This window comes from Loxodonta africana, chromosome 2, assembly GCF_030014295.1.
Source record: "Loxodonta africana isolate mLoxAfr1 chromosome 2, mLoxAfr1.hap2, whole genome shotgun sequence".
NCBI classification, from domain to species: domain Eukaryota; kingdom Metazoa; phylum Chordata; class Mammalia; order Proboscidea; family Elephantidae; genus Loxodonta; species Loxodonta africana.
Genome location: NC_087343.1, coordinates 13025927 through 13045220, shown reverse-complemented (window position 1 = coordinate 13045220; position 19294 = coordinate 13025927). Strand labels below are relative to the sequence as shown.

Here is a 19294-nt window from a genome sequence, read left to right as displayed (position 1 = left end):
TAAAGTAAAACTAGTAACAGAAACAAAAGTCAGTGTTTTTAACAGGCTAGGCTGATAGCGTTTCATGCTGACAAAAGATCCAAACGAAGGTACTTTCTTTTTTTTTTATTTAAAATCATTCATCACTCAGTATGACTTATTTTACCCCAGTTTCTTTCATATCCAGCTTCCGGTCAAAAAAAAAATTTTTTTTTTCCAGCAAGTCCTAAACTTCTGAGACAAGGAAGTCAAACCCAGAGCCATCTTTCCCAGAAAATATGAATCTAAGCAGCTGGTATGCTGAGACCTCCTTCTCCCGTTTCTGAGCGCAGTTCCTGTTTGCTCTTTCGACTCTGTGCAAGCTGTCCATTTCATTTCTCCTCTTCGAGTGACAGGCAATCCATATGGAAGGACAACAGGCAAGAGACTCAGGCCACTGGGTCCCAGGAACCGAGTCACCTCGGTGTCAGGGGTTCTCTTAGGGTCTTAACTGCATATGTTTGCGTTATAAACTCAGTCTTCTAGTAACAAACTAGAGAGAAACGTGGCTTCTTTCCGTGGCACATTCGTGCCGTCTTGATACAGGGAAGATTCCTGGAATACACGGGCCCTTGTCTTCCACCCTGCTTGTCTCCCCCCGGTAGGGCACCACTTCTCTGCCTCAACATCTGCAGAGGAGCAGTTCTTAAAATAGGTCGCCTTCCAGAATAGGTACTCTTTTTCACTGGTGAAATTTAGGCTCACAACAACAGCAGCAACTAACTGGTGGTGGTGGTGTTGGGTGCTGTTGAGTCGATTTCTACTCACAGCAACCCCAGGTGACAGAGTAGAACTGCCCCGTAGGATTTTCTTGGCTGTGATCTTTATGGAAGCAGATTGCCAGGTCTTTCTTCCGCACAGCTGCTGGGGGGGTTCGAGCAGTCAACCTTTCGGTTAACAGCCAAGCAGGAGAAAAATGGCGGATAGGAAGGGACTTGTGAAGCTTGGAAATTTTGAAAATCCTTCCGACGTGAAGGAAAATGGACTTCGTGGGCATTTAAGGAAATACAGTTATATTATTTTTGTGCTGCGTTAATAAAAAAGGATCTCAGGAGGGATGTTTTCGGTGGACCTTGAATTCCTACTGGTGTGGGCCCGTGTGCAGCTGCAGAAAAATCAGGCAGCACCGCCACAGGGAAGACCACCTTTATTTGTACTCGTGGGGGTACTGCTTCTGCTGGACCAGGTGCCAGCATTCTGCCCAGCTCCTCTGCCCCTGGGCTAATCAGTTGCATTAAAGGGTGTGATTAGAATGTCAAATCAGAGTAGCAGCAATTTGTGTATAGAGATGTGTCCATATGGAGATTTTTAATATCAGAGATATAGGCTGCATGTGTTAAACTCTAAGGAGGAATTTCACGAAGAACTGAAATTTTCTTTGAATTGTAAAATAAAGAGATAGACTTTGTGAATTACAAAGTACATAGCTTATGCAGGCCTGAGGACGGAGGAGGCCCTGTTTTTGTGCTAGCTCTGCAGTAAACGTAAGTTCTAAATTTTGAAACACGTCACTTGACTCCTCTGAGGCTTAGCTTTTTCTGTGAAATGCAAGGGTTTGGAACAGATGGTCTTCCTCTAGGAAACGGAGGGTGGTGCTGCCTTTGCTCTGTGGCTCTCACTGGAGCTCCATTGCCTCCATCCCTCTTGGGGATCAGAGCCCCAAGGGCAGGTAAGCCTGCAGGTAAAGTCCTCAGGTGGTTCAGGAGGTCCTTTTAGCCTTTGGGAGCCCCTGGATGGTACAGTTAATGGGCTTGGCTGCCAACCGAAGAGCTGGTGGCTTGAGTCTGTCCAGAGATGCCTTGGAAGAAGGTCCTGGTGGTCTGAAAGATCAGCCACTGAAAACTCTGTGAAGCACAGTTCTACTGTGACACACACGGGGTCGCTATGAGTCGGGGTCAACTCCCAGACAGCTGGGTGGGGTTTCAGCCTTTGGGGCCTAAATCTCGCAGGAGCCGCACAGCTGGCTGCCACCGTCATCCAGCGTTTTTATCAGGCCTGTTAGTTTTGGGCAGAGTTAGAGGGGAGGGCCTGGCACCTGGGGCCCAGAGGTGCAGGCTAGAAAGGAGCCTTTGGTGGGTGGTGGTATTTTGGCTGTCAGCAGTACCTCTGTCACTCCTCTGAGGCCCCATGTGTCACAGGAGGCCCTGTGTGAAAGTCTTTCTTGGCAGGAAGCTCTGGCTTTCTTGTTTAGTTTGGCATAGCCAGAGAGTAGGTGGTTTTGCGGAGTAGATGTTAGAAAAAAAAAAAAGCGACCTGCTATAATAAAGGATAATCATCAAGGATAGCCAAGAATACAGTTCATAAATCAAAATAAGAGCCTTAAAAACTCTGGGAACACTTTCATGAAGTGCTTAAATTGGAGACCGGTGCTTAAACCCTCAACCGGAAATACTGAAATTCTCCTCCTGTGCCTTTCTCAGTGTTGTTTTGTGTTTTCTCTTTACTGCTATCTGGACCAGGTCACTCTAGTGCCATCTCACAACATCCCCTGTTTTCCTCATTATCGCCCTTACCTGTACCCGTCTGCCTCTTCCCTTTGTTCCTGGCCTGGATATTATTACTGATATCTTTTATCTCCAGTGGCCGGCACAGTTTGGCCACAAAATAGCCAGTAAATACCTCCTGAAAGAGTCCTCCAGGGCCTCTTACCGCTCTTCGCTTCCCCATAGCTTGCCGGGACGCACCTTCCCCAATGTCTCCAGCTCTTCACTGCTGACGCAGGGGCACTCTCAGCCAGTTATGGAAGCATAGTAACAGTAGTAATGTTAGTAACTAACATTTGCTGAACTTACTGTGTGCCCAGGAGTCCCTGAGTGGTGCAAACGATCAACAAGCTCTGCTGCTAATGAAAGGTTGGTGGTTCGAGTCCACCCTGAGGTGCCTCAGAAGAAGGGCCGGGTAATCTACTTCCAAAAAATCAGCCACTGAAAACCACACGGAGCACAGTTCTACTCTGACATATGGGGTCGCCATGAGTCAGAATTGATGAGACAGCAACTGTTTTTTTAAAATTGTTCTTTAGGTGAAAGTTTACAGAGCAAATTAGTTTCTTATTAAACAATTAATACACACATTGGTTGCCGGCAGTTTACTTGGTGCCCAGCACTTGACGTTTACTTGTTCGTTTAATTAGCAGGTACTTTACAGTTGCCATAAAGAGGACAAAGCCATTTGAAAAAGTGTCTTGCTGATTCCTCTGAGCCAGTGACTTCCAGAGGGACGAGCTTGAAGGCCCTTGGCCTTTGGGACCTCAAAGCCCTTCTCCTTGATAGACGATGCCATCACTTGCCAGGTGCCCCTGCCAAGGTGCGAGATTAATGAGACGGCGCTTACAGCCTTCTGAAGAGCTTGGAGGAAAGGTCGGCGTACATCCCGAGTATTGTTATTTACGAGTGACGGGTGGCGCTGCCTAACGTCGTAGTAAGTGTACTGGAGTCTGCGGAAGTAATCAAGTCTTAATGGTTTGAGACCTCACCACTTCTCTCGACTACAGAATGTTTGCAGAGAAATGGGGTGAGACTGCTTGTTTTATGAGAGTTACTGCAAGTACAGATTAGCAGACTTGGAATTAGTGGGGTTCTGGTCACCTAACTGCAGTAAGAGTGTTCCCCAGCAGAAGGGAGGATGTAATTATAAGCCCGGCTATAACTCATTTTTGCCAGTCTTTCTGAGTTTGTGGCAGTGTTGTGGATAAAATCGTTTTGTTGAATTCATTTTGCTGGTCCCGTTCGCCTCCATTTGCCAGGAGAGCCAAAACCATATGTCACTGAAGTTCTCATAAATCTAGTACGTGACAGCTTTGAGTGTGACTAATTTTATGTATGGTTTTCATTGAAAAGTATACATTCCTTTTAGAACTGAGTCAAATGGAAATAATGTCAGTTCTATTTACTTGAATTAAAATGAGAAATAGGCTACTTTGCCTTTTTTATTAGCTTGAAAATAGTTCAACTCTCCATTATATCAGTCAGTCTTTTAGAGTCTGACATCAGTTGAGGATGTCTCTGAAAGGTTGTGGGGGATGATTTCTCCTGAGTTATCTCCCTGCAGGGAGGTTTCCAGGTGATTTGAGCCACTCTGTTGTTGGAAACGGAAGACTCATTTGTCTTTTACCACGTATAGCTCCGATGTCCTTATCCCCGTCACTGGTGACTGACTAGGGGTAAGATGAGAGGTCTGCTTTGGTTCCCAGTATGCCAAGCGTTCTGGTTATCTAGTGCTGCTATAACAGAAGTACCACAAGAGGATGGCTTTAACAAACAAATTTAGTCTCTCACAGTCTAGGAGGCTAGAAATTCAAATTCAGTGCACCCTCTCCAGGGGAGGGCTTTGTCTCTCTCTTGGCTCTGGGGGAAGGACGTTGTCATCAGTCTTGCCCTGGTCTAGAAGCTTCTCAGTGCAGGGACCCCAGGTCCAAAGGAGACGCTCTGTTCCTGCCACTTCTATCTTGGCGATATGAAGTTCCCCCATCTCTATGCTCACTTCTCTCTCATTGTCTCTCTTGTAAGCTAAAAGGTGATACAGGCCACACTCCAGGGAAACTCCCCTTACGTCAGATCAGGGCTGTGACCTGAGTAAGGGTATTGTTTCCCACCCTAATCCCACCCTAATACTCGTTAACATAACCGAATTTTGCCTCATTAACCATAGGCAGAGATTAGGATTTGCAACACAGGAGAATTACATCAGATCACAAAATGGAGGACAGCCACACAATACTGGGAATCATGGCCTAGCCAAGTTGACACATATTTTTTGAGGACACAGCTCAATCCACGAAAGTAGGAAAAAAGAAAAAAAAATTAGCTACTACATTGTTCAAAGCTTCCAGCAGGGTGGCCTGTAGGATTTCTAAAACCTGTCTTAGGTCTCACCTCTATTTTCTAGTCACTTGTGGTTATGTCCCCTGTATTAATTTCCTAGGTGTGCCTGGGTGGCTTAACACAATCGAGATTTATTGTCTCAGTTCTGGTGGCCAGGAGTCAAGGTGTCAGCAGGGCTAGTCTGTCTCTGAAGGCTCCAGGGGAGAATCTGTTTCATGCCTTTCTTTGAACTTCTGGTGTTGCTGGCAGTCCTTGGCCTGCAGACACATCACTCCAGTTGCTGTCTGCCTCCATCATCATGTGGCATTCTTCCCGTGTCTCTTCTTTTAAGGACACCAATCATACTAGATTAGGACCATCCTAATGACCTCACCTTAGCTTGATTGCATCTGCAAAGACCCTACTTCCAGACAATGTCACATTCACAGGTACTGGGGGTTAGGACTTCAGGATATCTTTGGGGGGACACTATTCAACCCATAGTGCTCCTTCTTGCATCTTCTGTGTGTGTCCTTTTACTTGTGTTTGCTTGGCTTTGTGAATGCTTTCTCTTTTCTAACTTCAAAAATGTTTTTGTTTTTATAGGGAATATTCACTTGTGTATAAAATACTGTATTAGTGGAAGTAAATAACACTGGCTATTGTAACAAACAACCCAAAATCTTAGTACTGAAGACAGTGAAGGTTTATTTCTCTCTTTGGCAGCCTGCCTCTAAGGAACCATTCAGAGACCAGACTTTTTCTATCGCATGAGGCTGTCATTTCAATGTGGGGCCTCTACCAAAGGTGGGAGAGAGGATAGTTCGTTGTGCTGGGGCTTTATGGTGCCGCCTGGGACTGGTGTGTGTCACTGTATTAGTTTCTCTGACTGCTGTAATAAGTGACCACAAACTTAATGACTTAATACAAATTTATTACCTTACAGTTCTGGAGGTCAGAATCCAAAACGGGTGTTACTGGGCTAAAATCAAGGTGTCGGCAGGCGTGTGTTCTTCTCCGGAGGCTCTAGGGAAGAATCTGGTTTCTTGCCTCTTCTAGCTTTCAGAGGCTCCCTGCATTCCTTGGCTCACGGCCCCCTCCTCCATCTTCAAAGCCAGCAGTGGCTGGTTGAGTCTTTCCAACATCTCCTCACAGACGCTGATGCCGCCTCTTCTGTCTCCTTGTGATTACGTTAGACTGGCCTGGGTAATTCAGGATTATCTGCCTGTTTTAAGGTCAGCTGATTAAAACTGAAATACCAGTTGCCATTGAGTTGATTCTGACTCATGGTAACCCGCACGTATCAAAGTAGAACTGAGCTTCATAGAGTTTTCAGTGACTGGTTTTTTGGAAGTAGACTGCCAGGCATTTCTTCTGAGATGCCTCTGGTAGACTTGAAACACCAGCCTCTTGGTTAGCAGCCAAGCATGTTTATCATTTACCCCATTAGCAACCTTAATTCCACCTGTAACTATGATCCCCCCCTTGCCACGTAAAATAACATAATCACCGGTTCCAGAGATTAAGACATGGACATCTTTGAGGGACCACTCTTCTAATGTCACTTTTCCTCAGACCCGGTCAGATGGCCCCAACTCAACTGCAAGGGAGGCTGGGCTGGGATTGGTAAACACCTAATAAGTCTCTCCCTCAGCCCCCAGCCCCCAGTGCAGGTATCTCTGGAATATCTCCAAGCAGCGTTCTTCACAGAACTCCTTCAGCCAGCTGCCTCCCCACCAACCCACTCCTCAGCTTTGGCATTACAGATCAGAGGGGACCCAGTCGCTGTCCAGGGTTTCCATCTTGGCCCAGCCACCACTCAGATTGTCCTTTGGGTCAACACTGTGTTGTAAAGTAGAATAGGTGCTGGTGTGGAAGATGGGCCTAGACTTTCGGTTCTGACTCAGAGCTATGTGACCCCCCTGGGCTGGGCCCTGTCTCTGAACTTCACGTCTACCTCTGTGAAGCGAGTGGGGCTGTTCCCTGTCATTTTTAAGAATCTTCCCACTTGGACCATCTAAGATTCTAAGCCCAGAATAGCAGTTTCTCTTACGTCTTCCTCGACAGTATTAATGTTGAAACCATTAAGCACGCAAGTTCAGGACCTTATCAGGGCTCCTTTTTTAGCACAGCGATTGCTTCCACCCAGTGCCTAGGTTCCTGCAACCCCTGTGCAGACTCCACTGGGTCTCGAGTGCAGGGGCTCACTGAGACTCCCCATAGCTTGGGTCAGTTGTCAGGCAGGCTGTCCGTGCCCTGGCTCTGCATAGGTTCCGTCTGCCTTCACCCCCTTGTCCACTTCCTGTTCTCTTCTCTGGGCTCCCACACTCAGGCCCATGAGTCACCAAACACGTGAGTTTCTGCTCTGCGTGCCTGGGATTCTCTTTCCTTTCTCCGAGTGGAGCTAAGTTGGACCCTATCCCATTGTCCTGTTGCCACCCACCTAACCTCACTGAGGAGTCCCAGGGGGTGCAAATGGTTAATGTACTCAGCTGCTCACCAAAAGGTTGAAGGTTCAAGTTCACTGAGAGGCGCCTTGAAAGAAAGGGCTCTTCATCTACTTCTGAAAACTCAGCCATTGAGTGAAACCTTATGTAGCACGGCTTTCCTCTGACACACATGGGGCCGCCATAAGTCAGAGGCAACTCGGTGGCAACTGGTTAAAATCTCCTCGACCCCAGAAGGTGGTCAGATTCCACTTTCCTTTGCTTACCTTCTACCGCATCACTAAACCCACGATCCCGAGGGTTTAATCCTAACCTGCGGCTCTGGTTGGTTTCCTGTCTTGTTTTTCTCACCAGAAACATTCTTACAACCTTTGGTCTCTCCTCTTAGGTGGATTGGCTGTCCTTTGCATAGCATATCTCTGTAGCTTGTCTGAGATAAGGATGAAGATAGCATATACTTCCCCGGTGCCTGCAGTACTGCTTATGGGGGCATTTGTGGGCACTAACAGCCCTGGAAACTGTCCCCTGCTCACGGGGTTCTTACAGTGGCAAGTGACCCAGGGAACACGCTTCTCATTCACCCCGCCCACCTTCTGGCTCTAGATTTTTCTAGCCTGCCATTGGTCGTTAGCAAATAGTGAGCTGTCAGTGACTCACCCCTGCAGTCAGGCACCCTGACACGTGACACCTGGGCCACATGATGAGAAGGAGTCAGTTGCCTCTTCAATATTTGCTTGCCTGCCAGCATCTGACCAGTGGGCGATGCTTCCTCCTCTTCCTTTTCCCCTTGGACAGGAAGCTGCTCTGCAGAAAGGTTTTTATATCAAACTTCCTTTCTTCCCTAAGCCAGGCGGCATAATACCAGAGCCTACCTTCAGGTTGTCCCTTATATCACTCTGAGGAACAGTGCTCTGTGTCCCTGAAGGGTGTACCTGATGGGATCAAGGTATGGACGGCTGGGCTCTGACCCCAGCTCTGCCACCTGCTGGCTGTGTGGTTCAGGCAGGCGGCCCCCATTTGTGCCTCAGTGTCTGCTCCGTGGGGCTCTTGTGCCTCAGCGTCTGCTCCACGGGGCTCTTGTGCCTCGGCGTCTGCTCCACGGGGCTCTTGTGCCTCGGCGTCTGCTCCACGGGGCTCTTGTGCCTCGGCGTCTGCTCCACGGGGCTCTTGTGCCTCGGCGTCTGCTCCACGGGGTTCTTGTGCCTCGGCGTCTGCTCCGTGGGGCTCTTGTGCCTCAGTGTCTGCTCCGTGGGGCTCTTGTAAGGTGTGAGGTGATGCGTGGAGAGGGCTCAGAACGCACCTCACAGAGCAGACCTCTGGGGCACTTGCTGCTGAAGTTTGCGGCACAAGTTGGAGAACCATCGGGGTCTGGGGTTCCGAGACGGTGAGATGGCAGTAAGCTGCCGCATCAGCAGAGCTCCATGGTGGGCTAAGCACTTCATAGGATCTCGTTCAACCCTCAGCAACCCCATAAACAAGCTGCCACCAAGTCAGCTCTGACTCACGGCCTCATGTGTGTCAGAGTTCTGTGCTTCATGGGCTTTTCAACAGCTGATTTTTCATAAGTAGATTGCCAGGACTTTCTCCCAAGGCACCTCTGGGTGGACGTGAACCACCAACCTTTCCGTTAGCAGCCGAACCCGTTAATCATTTGTCCCATACAGGGACTCCCTGAGTTGATACCAATGTCTCTTACACAGGAGAGAACCGTGGTGAAGATGCACCAAAGTACCACAGACTTGAGGGCTACAGGGGCCTCCGAGAGCCAAGGGCTCAGTTTTCTCAGCGTGTTCTAAGAGCAGCTAACAGCTGAGCACCTCCTGTGTGTCAGGCTCTGTTGTAGGTGTTCTGCGCGTGCTAGGGTGTTTAATCCTCAGGTGCGCCTGGGACGAGGAGCACCGTTACCCTCCCCACACAGAGGAGGGCCTGGGGGCCTGGGAGCTGCAGCGCTTCGCTCATCTAGATGCACACGAGGCAGAGCTGGGGTCGGAGCCAGGGGTCGGGACTCTTGCCCTTCGCCTCTGACAGCACTTCCTCCAAGAGGAGCCTGTTAGTCTGTAAAGGCAAAGCTCTGCTTTGAATAACAGAGTCCCTGGGTGGTGCAAATGGTTAACGCATTCCGCGGCTAACCAGAAGGTTGGAGGTTCGAGTCCACCCAGAAGCATCTCGGAAAAAAGGCCTGGCAGCCCGCTTCCAACAAATCAGCCGTTGAAACCCTGTGGAGTGCAGTTCTCTGACACACGTGGCATCACCGTGAGTTGTGGTCGATTGGTTGACAACTGGTGAGTTTGAATAACAGCCACCACAGCAAAAATCTGTCTTACATTTGCAAATAATTCGGCAAAGATGTCTGCAGAAGTAATCCTGCAGGTGCATTTTTATAAATCGGGAGTTGTAGAGACAATGATAAGCCAAATAAATATGTGCTGTCATTTTTTTTGGCAGGATTGCAAGTTAGAATTAATCTGTCTCTGCCCTTGAGTTATTATGATTACTGCCACTTTTTATGGATGCATTAATCACCAACGCACTGTGAGGTATTAATGAAGTTAATTGTTTTTATAAACTAGATGAAATAGCAGGACCGATCCTGGGCGACTGAGCCCTGACACTGTACTCACAGCACAGAGGCGTGAGCAGGCCGCCCCTCGGAGCTTAGGAAGACTTGATTATTTCAAATGTCACCTTGACATCCATCATCAGTTTTCTTTGTGGTTAGTTGTACAGATCTTATTACTTTTAGTCAGTTTACAGAACACATCTGTGAGTTTTAATTTAAAAGTTTTATGTCAACCATGTTGAAAGGATTCAGAGGCCATTTTTTTTTCTTGCCTATTTTATGTTTTACGATGCTGGGTTTTTTTTGTGTGTGTGTGTGTGCTTTAGGTGAAAGTTTACAGCTCAAGTTAGTTTCTCATACAAAATTTATACACACGTTGTTATATGACCCTAATTGCTATCCCTATAATGTGACAGCACACTCTCCCTTTCCACCCCAGATTTCCCATGTCCACTCAACCAGCTCCTGTCCCTTTCCGCCTTTTCCTCTCGCCTCTGGACAGGAGCTGCTCGTTTAGTCTCGTGTATCTACTCGGACTAAGAAGCATACTCTTCACGAGTATTGTTTTATGTTTTGTAGTCTAGTCTAATCTTTGTCTGAAGAGTTGGCTTCTGGAATGATTTTAGTTCTCAGTTAACAGAGAGTCCGGGGGCCATGTCTTCTGGGATTCCTCTAGTCTCAGACCATTAAATCTGGTTTTCTTAATCTGAATTTGAGTTCTGCACCCCACTTTTCTCCTGCTCTGTCAGGGACTGTCTGTTGTGTTCCCTGTCAGGGTGGTCATTGGTGGTAGCCACGTACCATCTAGTTCTTATGGTCTCAGACTGATGGAGTCTCAGAGGCTGTTTTTAAGCAGGCACTTTAGTCAGTTTCTGATTGAATTGAGATAGGAGTAGAATAGATGGGGGAGTCTGTAGGCAGTGCGAATGGTTGGTACACTTGGCTGCTAACTGAGAGGTTGGAGGTTCAAGTCCACTCAGAGGTACCTTGGATGAATGGCCTGGCTATCTACTTCCAAAAAAATCAGCCACTGAAAACCCTATGGAGCACATTTCTACTCTGACACACGTGGGGTCACCATGAGTTGGAGTCGACTCAATGGCAACTAAAAACAATTGTAAAGAAATGTTCAGTTGGACAGTTCTTCCAGGATCCTCCCATGGCTAAAAACATTCAAAACTCTCCGATCTGGGTGGAAAATTATTTGAACGTACTGTAGAAACCCCTGACCCTGTAGGATTCCCGCAGGGAAGGCCCTGCTGAAGACAGGCTCACACCCCATAGTCACCTGCACAAGAGCCACAATCAGCAAACAACATGCTGCAGGGTTAGTGTAAAACGTGGGGCAGGGCATCTGACCTCACCTAATTTCACAAAGGGGAAGAGAATCAAGACCAACAGCCCAGGGCTGGTTGCTGTGAGACAGAAGTCAGGTATGCCTCCACCCTCCAACCTTTTTATCAGTTCTCACACCAACTCTTCCTCCCACGGCACTCTCTGCTGGCTTTGATAATTCGTTGCGGTGGCCACACAGAACTCACAGACAATACTCACCGTTACAGAGGTTATCGGGGAAGTGTAATAGGTTACAGTTAAGGATCAGATACAACTCAGTATATTGTTCTTAAGTCAGGACAGCCTCTTCTCAGCCATGCCCGCAGTCATGCCTGTCTCTGGCCCTCAGCCCAGCTTCTGCTCTGCTGGGGCAAGTGTTGTAACAAAGCTCTTCTAGCTCTGCCAGTAAGTGCCTAGAGGTACTCCCACTCTGCCAGGAAGCCTTGACCTGAAGATGCTCAGCTCTCTTTCTGTGGGCCAGGAAGCCCACAGCACCATCTCCGGCCAGTCTCCTGGTTCTGCCGCCGTTTCTCTGCTGCTGCTTCTCACTGTCTCTGGTGTTACAGCTTCTCTTCTCCGTTCTGGTTCTGATGCCTCTGCTGCCTCTCTCCATCTTCCGTGTTACAGCTTCTGTCTCTCTCCCTGTGACTCTTTTTAAACCTAGTGGGATGGCAGAACTGACCAATCCCCTCTTTAGAGTTCCATACACCATATTTGCATGGTCTCACTCCCACAAGAGTGCCATGCACCTTATTTACATTATTAACGAGCTATCCAATCTCCTTGGTGGGCCACAAGCACCTCATTTGCATAGTCCCATCCAGTTATTTGGCGGGAGTTACAAAAACTGTGGCTAGAAGGGCTGTATCAGGTAATTCACTGCACTGTAGCTAGGCTCCCAGAGACATCACATAATAAAACAGCTGCAGAATTTTATTTCCCATCTCCGTTTCCAGTGGTATGGCAGACTTCATAACTTGGGAAATATCCATTCAAAACAAAAAACCTGGAAATGCTGGACCCAATTTCTTTGTTTTATCTGGACTTACAGGGAGTCCCAGAGGCTAAAACAAAAATGGAACTGAAAATCCAAACAGTAAGTAAGCAGTAAGGAGATACTGTTGTTCAGTGCTGTTGAGTCAGTTTTAGACTCATAGTGACCCCATATGACAGTAGAACTTCTCCATAGGGTTTTTTTAAGCTGTAAACTTTACGGGAGCAGATTGCCAGGCCTTTCTCCCATGGAACCACTGGGTAGGTTTGAACTGCCAACCTTTTGGTTGCTCCATCTAGGCTCCTTAGTAAGCAGATACCAAAAAAACCAAACCTGTTGCCATTGAGTTGATTCCAACTCCATGTGACCCTATAAGACAGAGTAGAACTGCCTCATAGCGTTTCTAAGAAACAACTGGTAGATTTGAACTCCCAACCTTTTGGTTAGCAGCCAGACACTTAACCACTGCACCACCAGGGCAGATATACAACTGTATACAACAAACAGTTATACAACTATAAAACAAGTATGCATGAAAAAATTTAAAGATATAAAAACTGAAAATAGGAGTAAAGAAAAAGACCCTATCAAAAAAGACCAAACTAATTTGAGAAAAAAATAAGGCCTAGACATGAAAAAATAAATGATTGAAATAAAAATCAATAGATGGGTGCCATCCAAGCGCAACAGTTGATCTCTGTTTGTCTGGACCAACAGGAAGAAGCAGAGTCAGGAATAGGATATGGAATGTGTGGCTGATGGTCTCCATGAACAACTGCCTCCTTTGCCATGAGACCAGAAGAACTGGATGGTGCCCAGCTTCCATTATTAAACATTTTGATCAAAGATTCTAGGAGAGAATTTTGATCAAAAGGAAGAAAGTATAGAACAGAATTTCAAATTCTTATGGATTCCAGACTTGGAATCATGATGATTGGATGAACACTTGAAACCCTTGCCCTGAGGTAATCTTTAAACCTTAAACCAAAAATATCCCCTGAAGTCTCCTTAAAACCAAACAATAGTTTAGCTTAACTAGTAAAAAATGTTTGTGTTGAGCTTTGTGCTCTTTTAAGAACTATCTGTGTGGGATCAAATTGATAACAGCATCTCGAAAGATTAGGTAGGAACCTTAGGGAGCAGTGAATTTATGGAGGAGAAACAACTCCGAAAAGGAGGATGAGAATGGCTGCACAATTCCAAGAATGTAACCAGTGCCACTAAGTGGTACGTGTAGAAACTATTGAATTGCTATGTGTTTTGCTGTGTGCATTCTTAACAACAAATAAAATTAAAAAAAAAAAATGAATAGGGTTAAAAAGCAGCTTATTGGGAGTTACTGAACAGGATTATATCTCTTTTTTTTTTTTGGAACGTATAATGTCACCCCCTGTCCTCCTCCGCCAGTGAAAAGAAGTGTAGGTGGCCATGGGGAGATTCTCATTCCAGACCCGGGGCGCTGTTTAAACACAGCTCTTTACTTCATCCCTCTCTGCTTGGCCCTTCTAATAGACAGCCACTTACATACTATTGGCATGAGAAGCAGGTGTCATCATCTTTCTGAAGTCAGAAAGATTCTGGCAGAATCTCCCTGGGAAATTGAAGCCTGTGCTAAATTTGAAGTGCGTAAACCTGAGGGTGTTTCTCACACCCTCCTTCCTGTTCATCAGCACAGTGTAGAACGTGTCCTGGACTTTTGTGACACAGTAGGTGCAGCCAAATGTATACCATGCCAAGTTGAAGTGCACTGTGTGATCTGAGCTGCGCTGTGGCAGAAGACCCAGGTTCGGTGGTAGAACTCTTCGCCTTCCATGCAGGAGATCTGGATTCAATTCCCGGCCAATGTACCTTATGCGCAGCTGCCACCCACCTGTCAGTGGAGGGCTGCGTGTGGCTATGATGCTGAACAGGTTTCGGTGGAGCTTCCAGACTAAGACAGACTAGTAAGAAAGGCCTGGTGATCTACTTCCAAAAAGCAGCCAATTAAAACCTTACGCATCACAACTAGCTGATCTGCAGTATATCATGGGGATGGCACAGGACCAGACAGTGTTTCGTTCCATCGTGCAGGCGGTTGCCGTGCGTTGGGGGCCAACCTGACGACAGCTAACAACAGCTGTTCTGAGGAGGAAGGACATACGTGGGGTGAGGACGAGTGCCCTTGAAAGGATTCTGTGTTCTCTAGAGCCCTCATCATGTGCTGGGACTCTTCTCATTTAAACTTACCGATCTTAGAGTATTTATTGCTCTTACTCTCTGCTTTCTACGGATGGGGCAGCGAGGCTTTGAGGAGCTGAGTACCACTCGGAGACGACATAGCTGAGGGCATGGAGGAGCTCGTAGACTCCCAGGCAGGTGCCGTGGCTGCCCAGAGAAGCTGGTTCCCTGGATGTGGGCAGCACTTGCATGCATTTGGCCAGCATTTCCAAACTCTGTTCAGTGGAACACTGGAGCCCTAAAGGAAGATAACCCATTACTGGGGAAAAAAATGTTCTGTGGTCAAATACATCTGGGAAAGACTGTGGTTTCTGCTTCCCGGTCCAGGTTAGCACCCTAAAAGTGGAGAAAATCTGTCTTTAGAAATCCCATTACCTTCGTTTCACCTAGCATTTCCTACACTTACTAAATTCTAGAACATTAGTGGTTGTGGTTGCTTTTCCTTGCAAAACAGTATTACCATTTTATCTTTTAAGAAAACGCAGATCGAGCCACTATGAGATACCACTTCACACCCACTAGTGTGGCTCTTATCAGAAAAAGGGAAACTAACAAGTGTTGGTGAGGACATGGAGAGACCGGAACCCTCATCCGTTGCTGGTGGGAACAGAAAATGGTGCCGCTGCTCTCGAAGGCAGTTTGCTGGTTCCTCAAAACGTGAAACAGAATTACCATATGACGCAGCAGTCCCACTCCTAGATATATACCCCAGAGAATGGAAAATGTATGTCCACACAAAAACTTGTATACAAATGTTCATAGCAGCCAAACCCCAAGACCAAACTCATTGCCGTCGAGTCGATTCCGGCTCATAACAACCCTATAGTTCACAGGAGCAGTTCCTAATATTCAAAAAAGTAGAAACAGCCCGAATACCTGTCAGCCAATGAATGGATGAATAAAATGTGGTGTATCCATGCAATGGAAAATTCTGCAATCAGAAGGAGTGACATAATGATACAGACTACAACATGGACGAACCTTGAAAACATTATGCTAAGTGAAAGAGGCCATATATTGCATGATGATATTCACACAAAATGCCCAGTAGAGGCAAATCTTTAGAGGCAGAAAGGAGTCCCTGGGTGGTGCTGATGGTTTGTGCTCAACTGCTAACCTGGTGGTTCAAACCCACCCAGCAGCTCAGCGGAAGGTAAGGCCTGGTGAGCTGCTTCCCTTAAGATTACAGCCAAGGAAGCCCTGCAGAGCAGTTCTGCTGTGTAACACATCCGGTTGCCATGAGCGGGGCCAACTCAGTGGCAGCTAACAACACAACGACGCAGAAGCAGAAAGTAGATTAACGTTTTCCAGGCGAGGGGCTAATGGGTGTGGGGTTTCCTTCTGGGATGATAAAAATGTTCTAAAATTGATTGTGGTGATAGTCCTACAATGCCGTGAGTACATTCAGAACCACTGAATTGCACTTTAAGTGGGTGAATTGTATATGAATTATATATCCGTTTTAAAAAAACCTTTAATAGGCAGAATTAATATCTACCCACGCTCACTACAAGGAGCCCTGATGGCACAGTGGTTAAGCACTCAGCTGCCAGCCAAAAGGTCGGTGGTTCGAACCCTCCAGCGCCTCCACGGGAAAAATGACCTGGTGATCTGCTTCTGTAAAGGTTGTTGTTGTGTGCTGTCAAGTTGATTCCAACTCGTAGTGACCCTATAGGCCAGAGTAGAGCTGCCCCACAGGCTTTCCTAGGCTATAATCTATGGGAGCAGATTGCTAGGCCTTCTTTCCTGAGGAGCTGCTGGTGGGTTCGAACTGCAGACCTTTTGGTTAGCAACCGAGCGTTTACCCACTGTGCCACTAGGGCTCCTTTAAAGATTTCAGCCTAGAAAACCCTATAGGGAGGTTGCACTCTGTCCTGTAGGGTCGCTAAGAGCTAGAATCGACTCAATGGCCACGGGTTTTGGTGGTAACACTGTCTGGGGTTTTAGAGGACACAGAAGCCGTCTGCTGCTCCCCAATGGGGCTCTGTGCCTCTGGCAGAGTAGCCGTCCCATTTCACCTGTGGCTGTATCGCCGCCATCAAAAGCATCCTTGATATTTGAGAAAATGTCACAGGGCAGGACTTAGTGAGTTCTTGTTGCATCAAGAAGATGAGCAGACAACAGAGAACCCCTGAGGGAGCAGGAGAACAGTGAGATGCAGACCCCAAATTCTCATAAAAAGACCAGACTTAGTGGTCTGACTAAGACTAGAAGAATCCGGCAGTCATGGTCCCCAACCTTCTGTTGGACCAGGACAGAGCCATTCCCGAAGCCAACTCATCAGACATAGTTTGGACTGGACAATGCGTTGGAGAGGGATGCTGGTGAGGAGTGAGCTTCTTGGATCAGGTGGACACTTGAGACTATGTTGTCATCCTCTGTCTGGAGGGGAGATGGGAGGGTAGAGGGGGTTAGAAACTGGCAAAATTGTCACGAAAGGAGAGACTGGAAGGAGGGAGTGGGCTGACTCATTAGTGTGAGAGTAAGTGGGAGTATGTAGTAAGGTGTGTATAAGTTTATATGTGAGAGACTGACTTGATTTGTAAACTCTCACTTAAAGCACAATAAAAATTATTTTTTAAAAAAAGAAAATGTGCAGAACCTAAAGCAAACAGCCACTTCTTCACTTGGTTTATTGTTTTTTACACCACTGCTCCTAAGAAAGGCTTGACCAAGAAAAACCAGCCAACCAAGAGCTTTGGAAAGTTTCTGAGCGGACCTGGAGTAAGAGGTGGTTGAGTGCTGAATCATGGTATCTCCTCCAAGCACTGCTGACCCTCCGTAGTTAGTGATTGTCACCGATGGACTTATCTAGACGACCTTGTGGTCATTGGGCAGCCCCAGAAACTTTCCAGCTAGCTCTTTCTGATGCTCAGGTTATTCCATTTCCACGTTAATCATACCCCTCTTTCTGTTTCTGTTTAAGTGAAAGCTGGCGGAATGCGAATTGTGCAGAAACACCCGCACACCGGTGACAGCAAAGACGAGAAGGACAAGGACGACCAGGAGTGGGAAAGCCCCAGGTGGGGACGTCCGGTGACTCTTGAACATGTTTCGCAAAGAGCCAGGATTTGGTTAAACGTTAACATTTGTTCTCGGCTCTCTGATTCTGATAACTCCTGGCCTCTTTCTTTTCCCAGTCAGCGAGGTGGGGGTTTTGTTCCCAGATGGGGAGAGATCTAAACCAGGCCTTCTTCCTGATTAAATACCACTGGCCCACACTGCACCCCACCCCGCTCCACCCCACTGGCCACACTATATCCCTGCCAGCCCACACTGCACCCCCACCATCCACACTGCTCCCCTCACCCCACACTACACCCCCACCAGCCCACACTGCACCCCCACCATCCACACTGCACCCCCCCACACTACACCCCCACCAGCCCACGCTGTACCCCCACCACCCATGCTGCACCCCCCACCACACTGCCACCACCATGACAAATCCCAGGTTCCCATTGTCTCTCCAGAGGAGCATATACTAACAACAGTTGGTGGACAGTGGTTCTCAACTTTGGCTACAATATTGAATATATTATTCACACAATATTGAGTACTGAATATTGAAATCACTTGGACACCCTTGGAAACTGCCATACCAGTTGGGTCTCTGGGGGTGGGCCTGGCCAGCTAGGCAGCCAGGGCAGAGAACTCCCTTATTTAAGAAATGTTCACTAGCATTTGGGCACTCCCAGACCTTCAGCCAAATCTGGAGTCAGCAAGGCCACACCTGAATCAGTGTGCAGGTGTCCTTACATAGCCGCCCCTGGCCCCAGCCCTCCTGGGTCCTAGAAAGCTCATCTCCCTGAGGGTACCATTCTCTGATTTCGTACCTGTTGACCTGGGAGGTTCGGATTTCGAGCATGGTTTAGGGACCTCCGTACAAATCCACTTTCTGTGGCCTTGGAGTACACAAACATGCACCAGAAACACACCTCCCTCTGAGTTTCTCCGTGTTCGTGTAACTTGTAGCCAGATGATGTCTGAGCTAGGAGAAGGTGTAGAGAGGGAGAGAAGGTGTGGAAAGAAGCTAACCTTTATTTCATGGGGCAATGCCCATTATTTCATTTCATTCCAACAGTCTCAAATAGTGGGGGTGTTCTCTCCAGCTTACACCTGAGGGAACCGAACCTGCACAATGCACCTTGCAGCCTGATGAAGCAGGAATTTAAACTCAGGTCTAGTGGACTCCAGACCAGGCTTCCAAGAGAGTGTGACCTCCAAGAGCACAGACCCCCGTAACAAAGGACAGGTGTGTCCTTGGGGACCCCACACGTCTGCATACATATATGATTTACCATGGGCTCTTTTCTATCAAATCCCATATTGTGTGAGTTACAGTACAGTCACTTGAAGGGAGAAGAAAATTTGGGGCAAAGTTTACAAATTATTATTGTGTATTTTAAATCATGAGGTCAGCAATGTGAAGGTTCAGCCCAAAGTCTGGTTTTTAGAGAAGGCAGCGGCTTAAAAAAAATTGTAGTTATCTTTCTCACTGGCTGTTTTCACAGTCTGTGCTTGGAACATCACAACCTCCAGAACTCCTTTGATCCACAACCCTGTATCTGAAAATCTGGGGGCCCAACATATTTGAGAATTTAGAAATTTGGGGATTTTAGTAATGATTTTAGGAAGAAAGACCTGGCAATCTACTTCCAAAAAAAAATCAGCCAGTAAAAAACCTGTCAGTCACAACGGTCCGGTCTTGCTGTGCATAGAATTGCCGTGAGTCAGAGCCGACTCACCAGCAGCCAGCAACAACAGCGGTCCCCGTTTTAGGAGAACAATATAGTGCAAATGCCATATAGCACCCTTGGCAAGGTCTTGAGTCCCCTGGGTGGTACAAATGGTTAACGTGTTTGGCTGCTAATCAAAAGGCTGGAGGTTAGAATCCACCCAGAGTCCTGGTGCTCTACTT

At 47.3% G+C, this 19294-nt stretch overlaps 1 protein-coding gene across 2 annotated transcripts in view; it reads left to right on the top strand.

The window, feature by feature from the left end:
- The window catches only part of DAP (death associated protein), an 85954-nt gene that overhangs the window by 603 nt on the left and 66057 nt on the right, over positions 1-19294 (top strand). The window contains exons 1-2 of one of the 2 annotated variants that reach the window (XM_023545387.2): positions 405-1687; positions 17300-17396. In XM_023545387.2, the coding sequence (XP_023401155.1) occupies positions 1564-1687; positions 17300-17396 (221 nt within the window). In that variant the 5' untranslated portion in view covers positions 405-1563. Of the gene's footprint in view, positions 1-404; positions 1688-17299; positions 17397-19294 lie in introns of those variants that run through there. The other variant, XM_010588070.3, reaches the window with a different exon arrangement.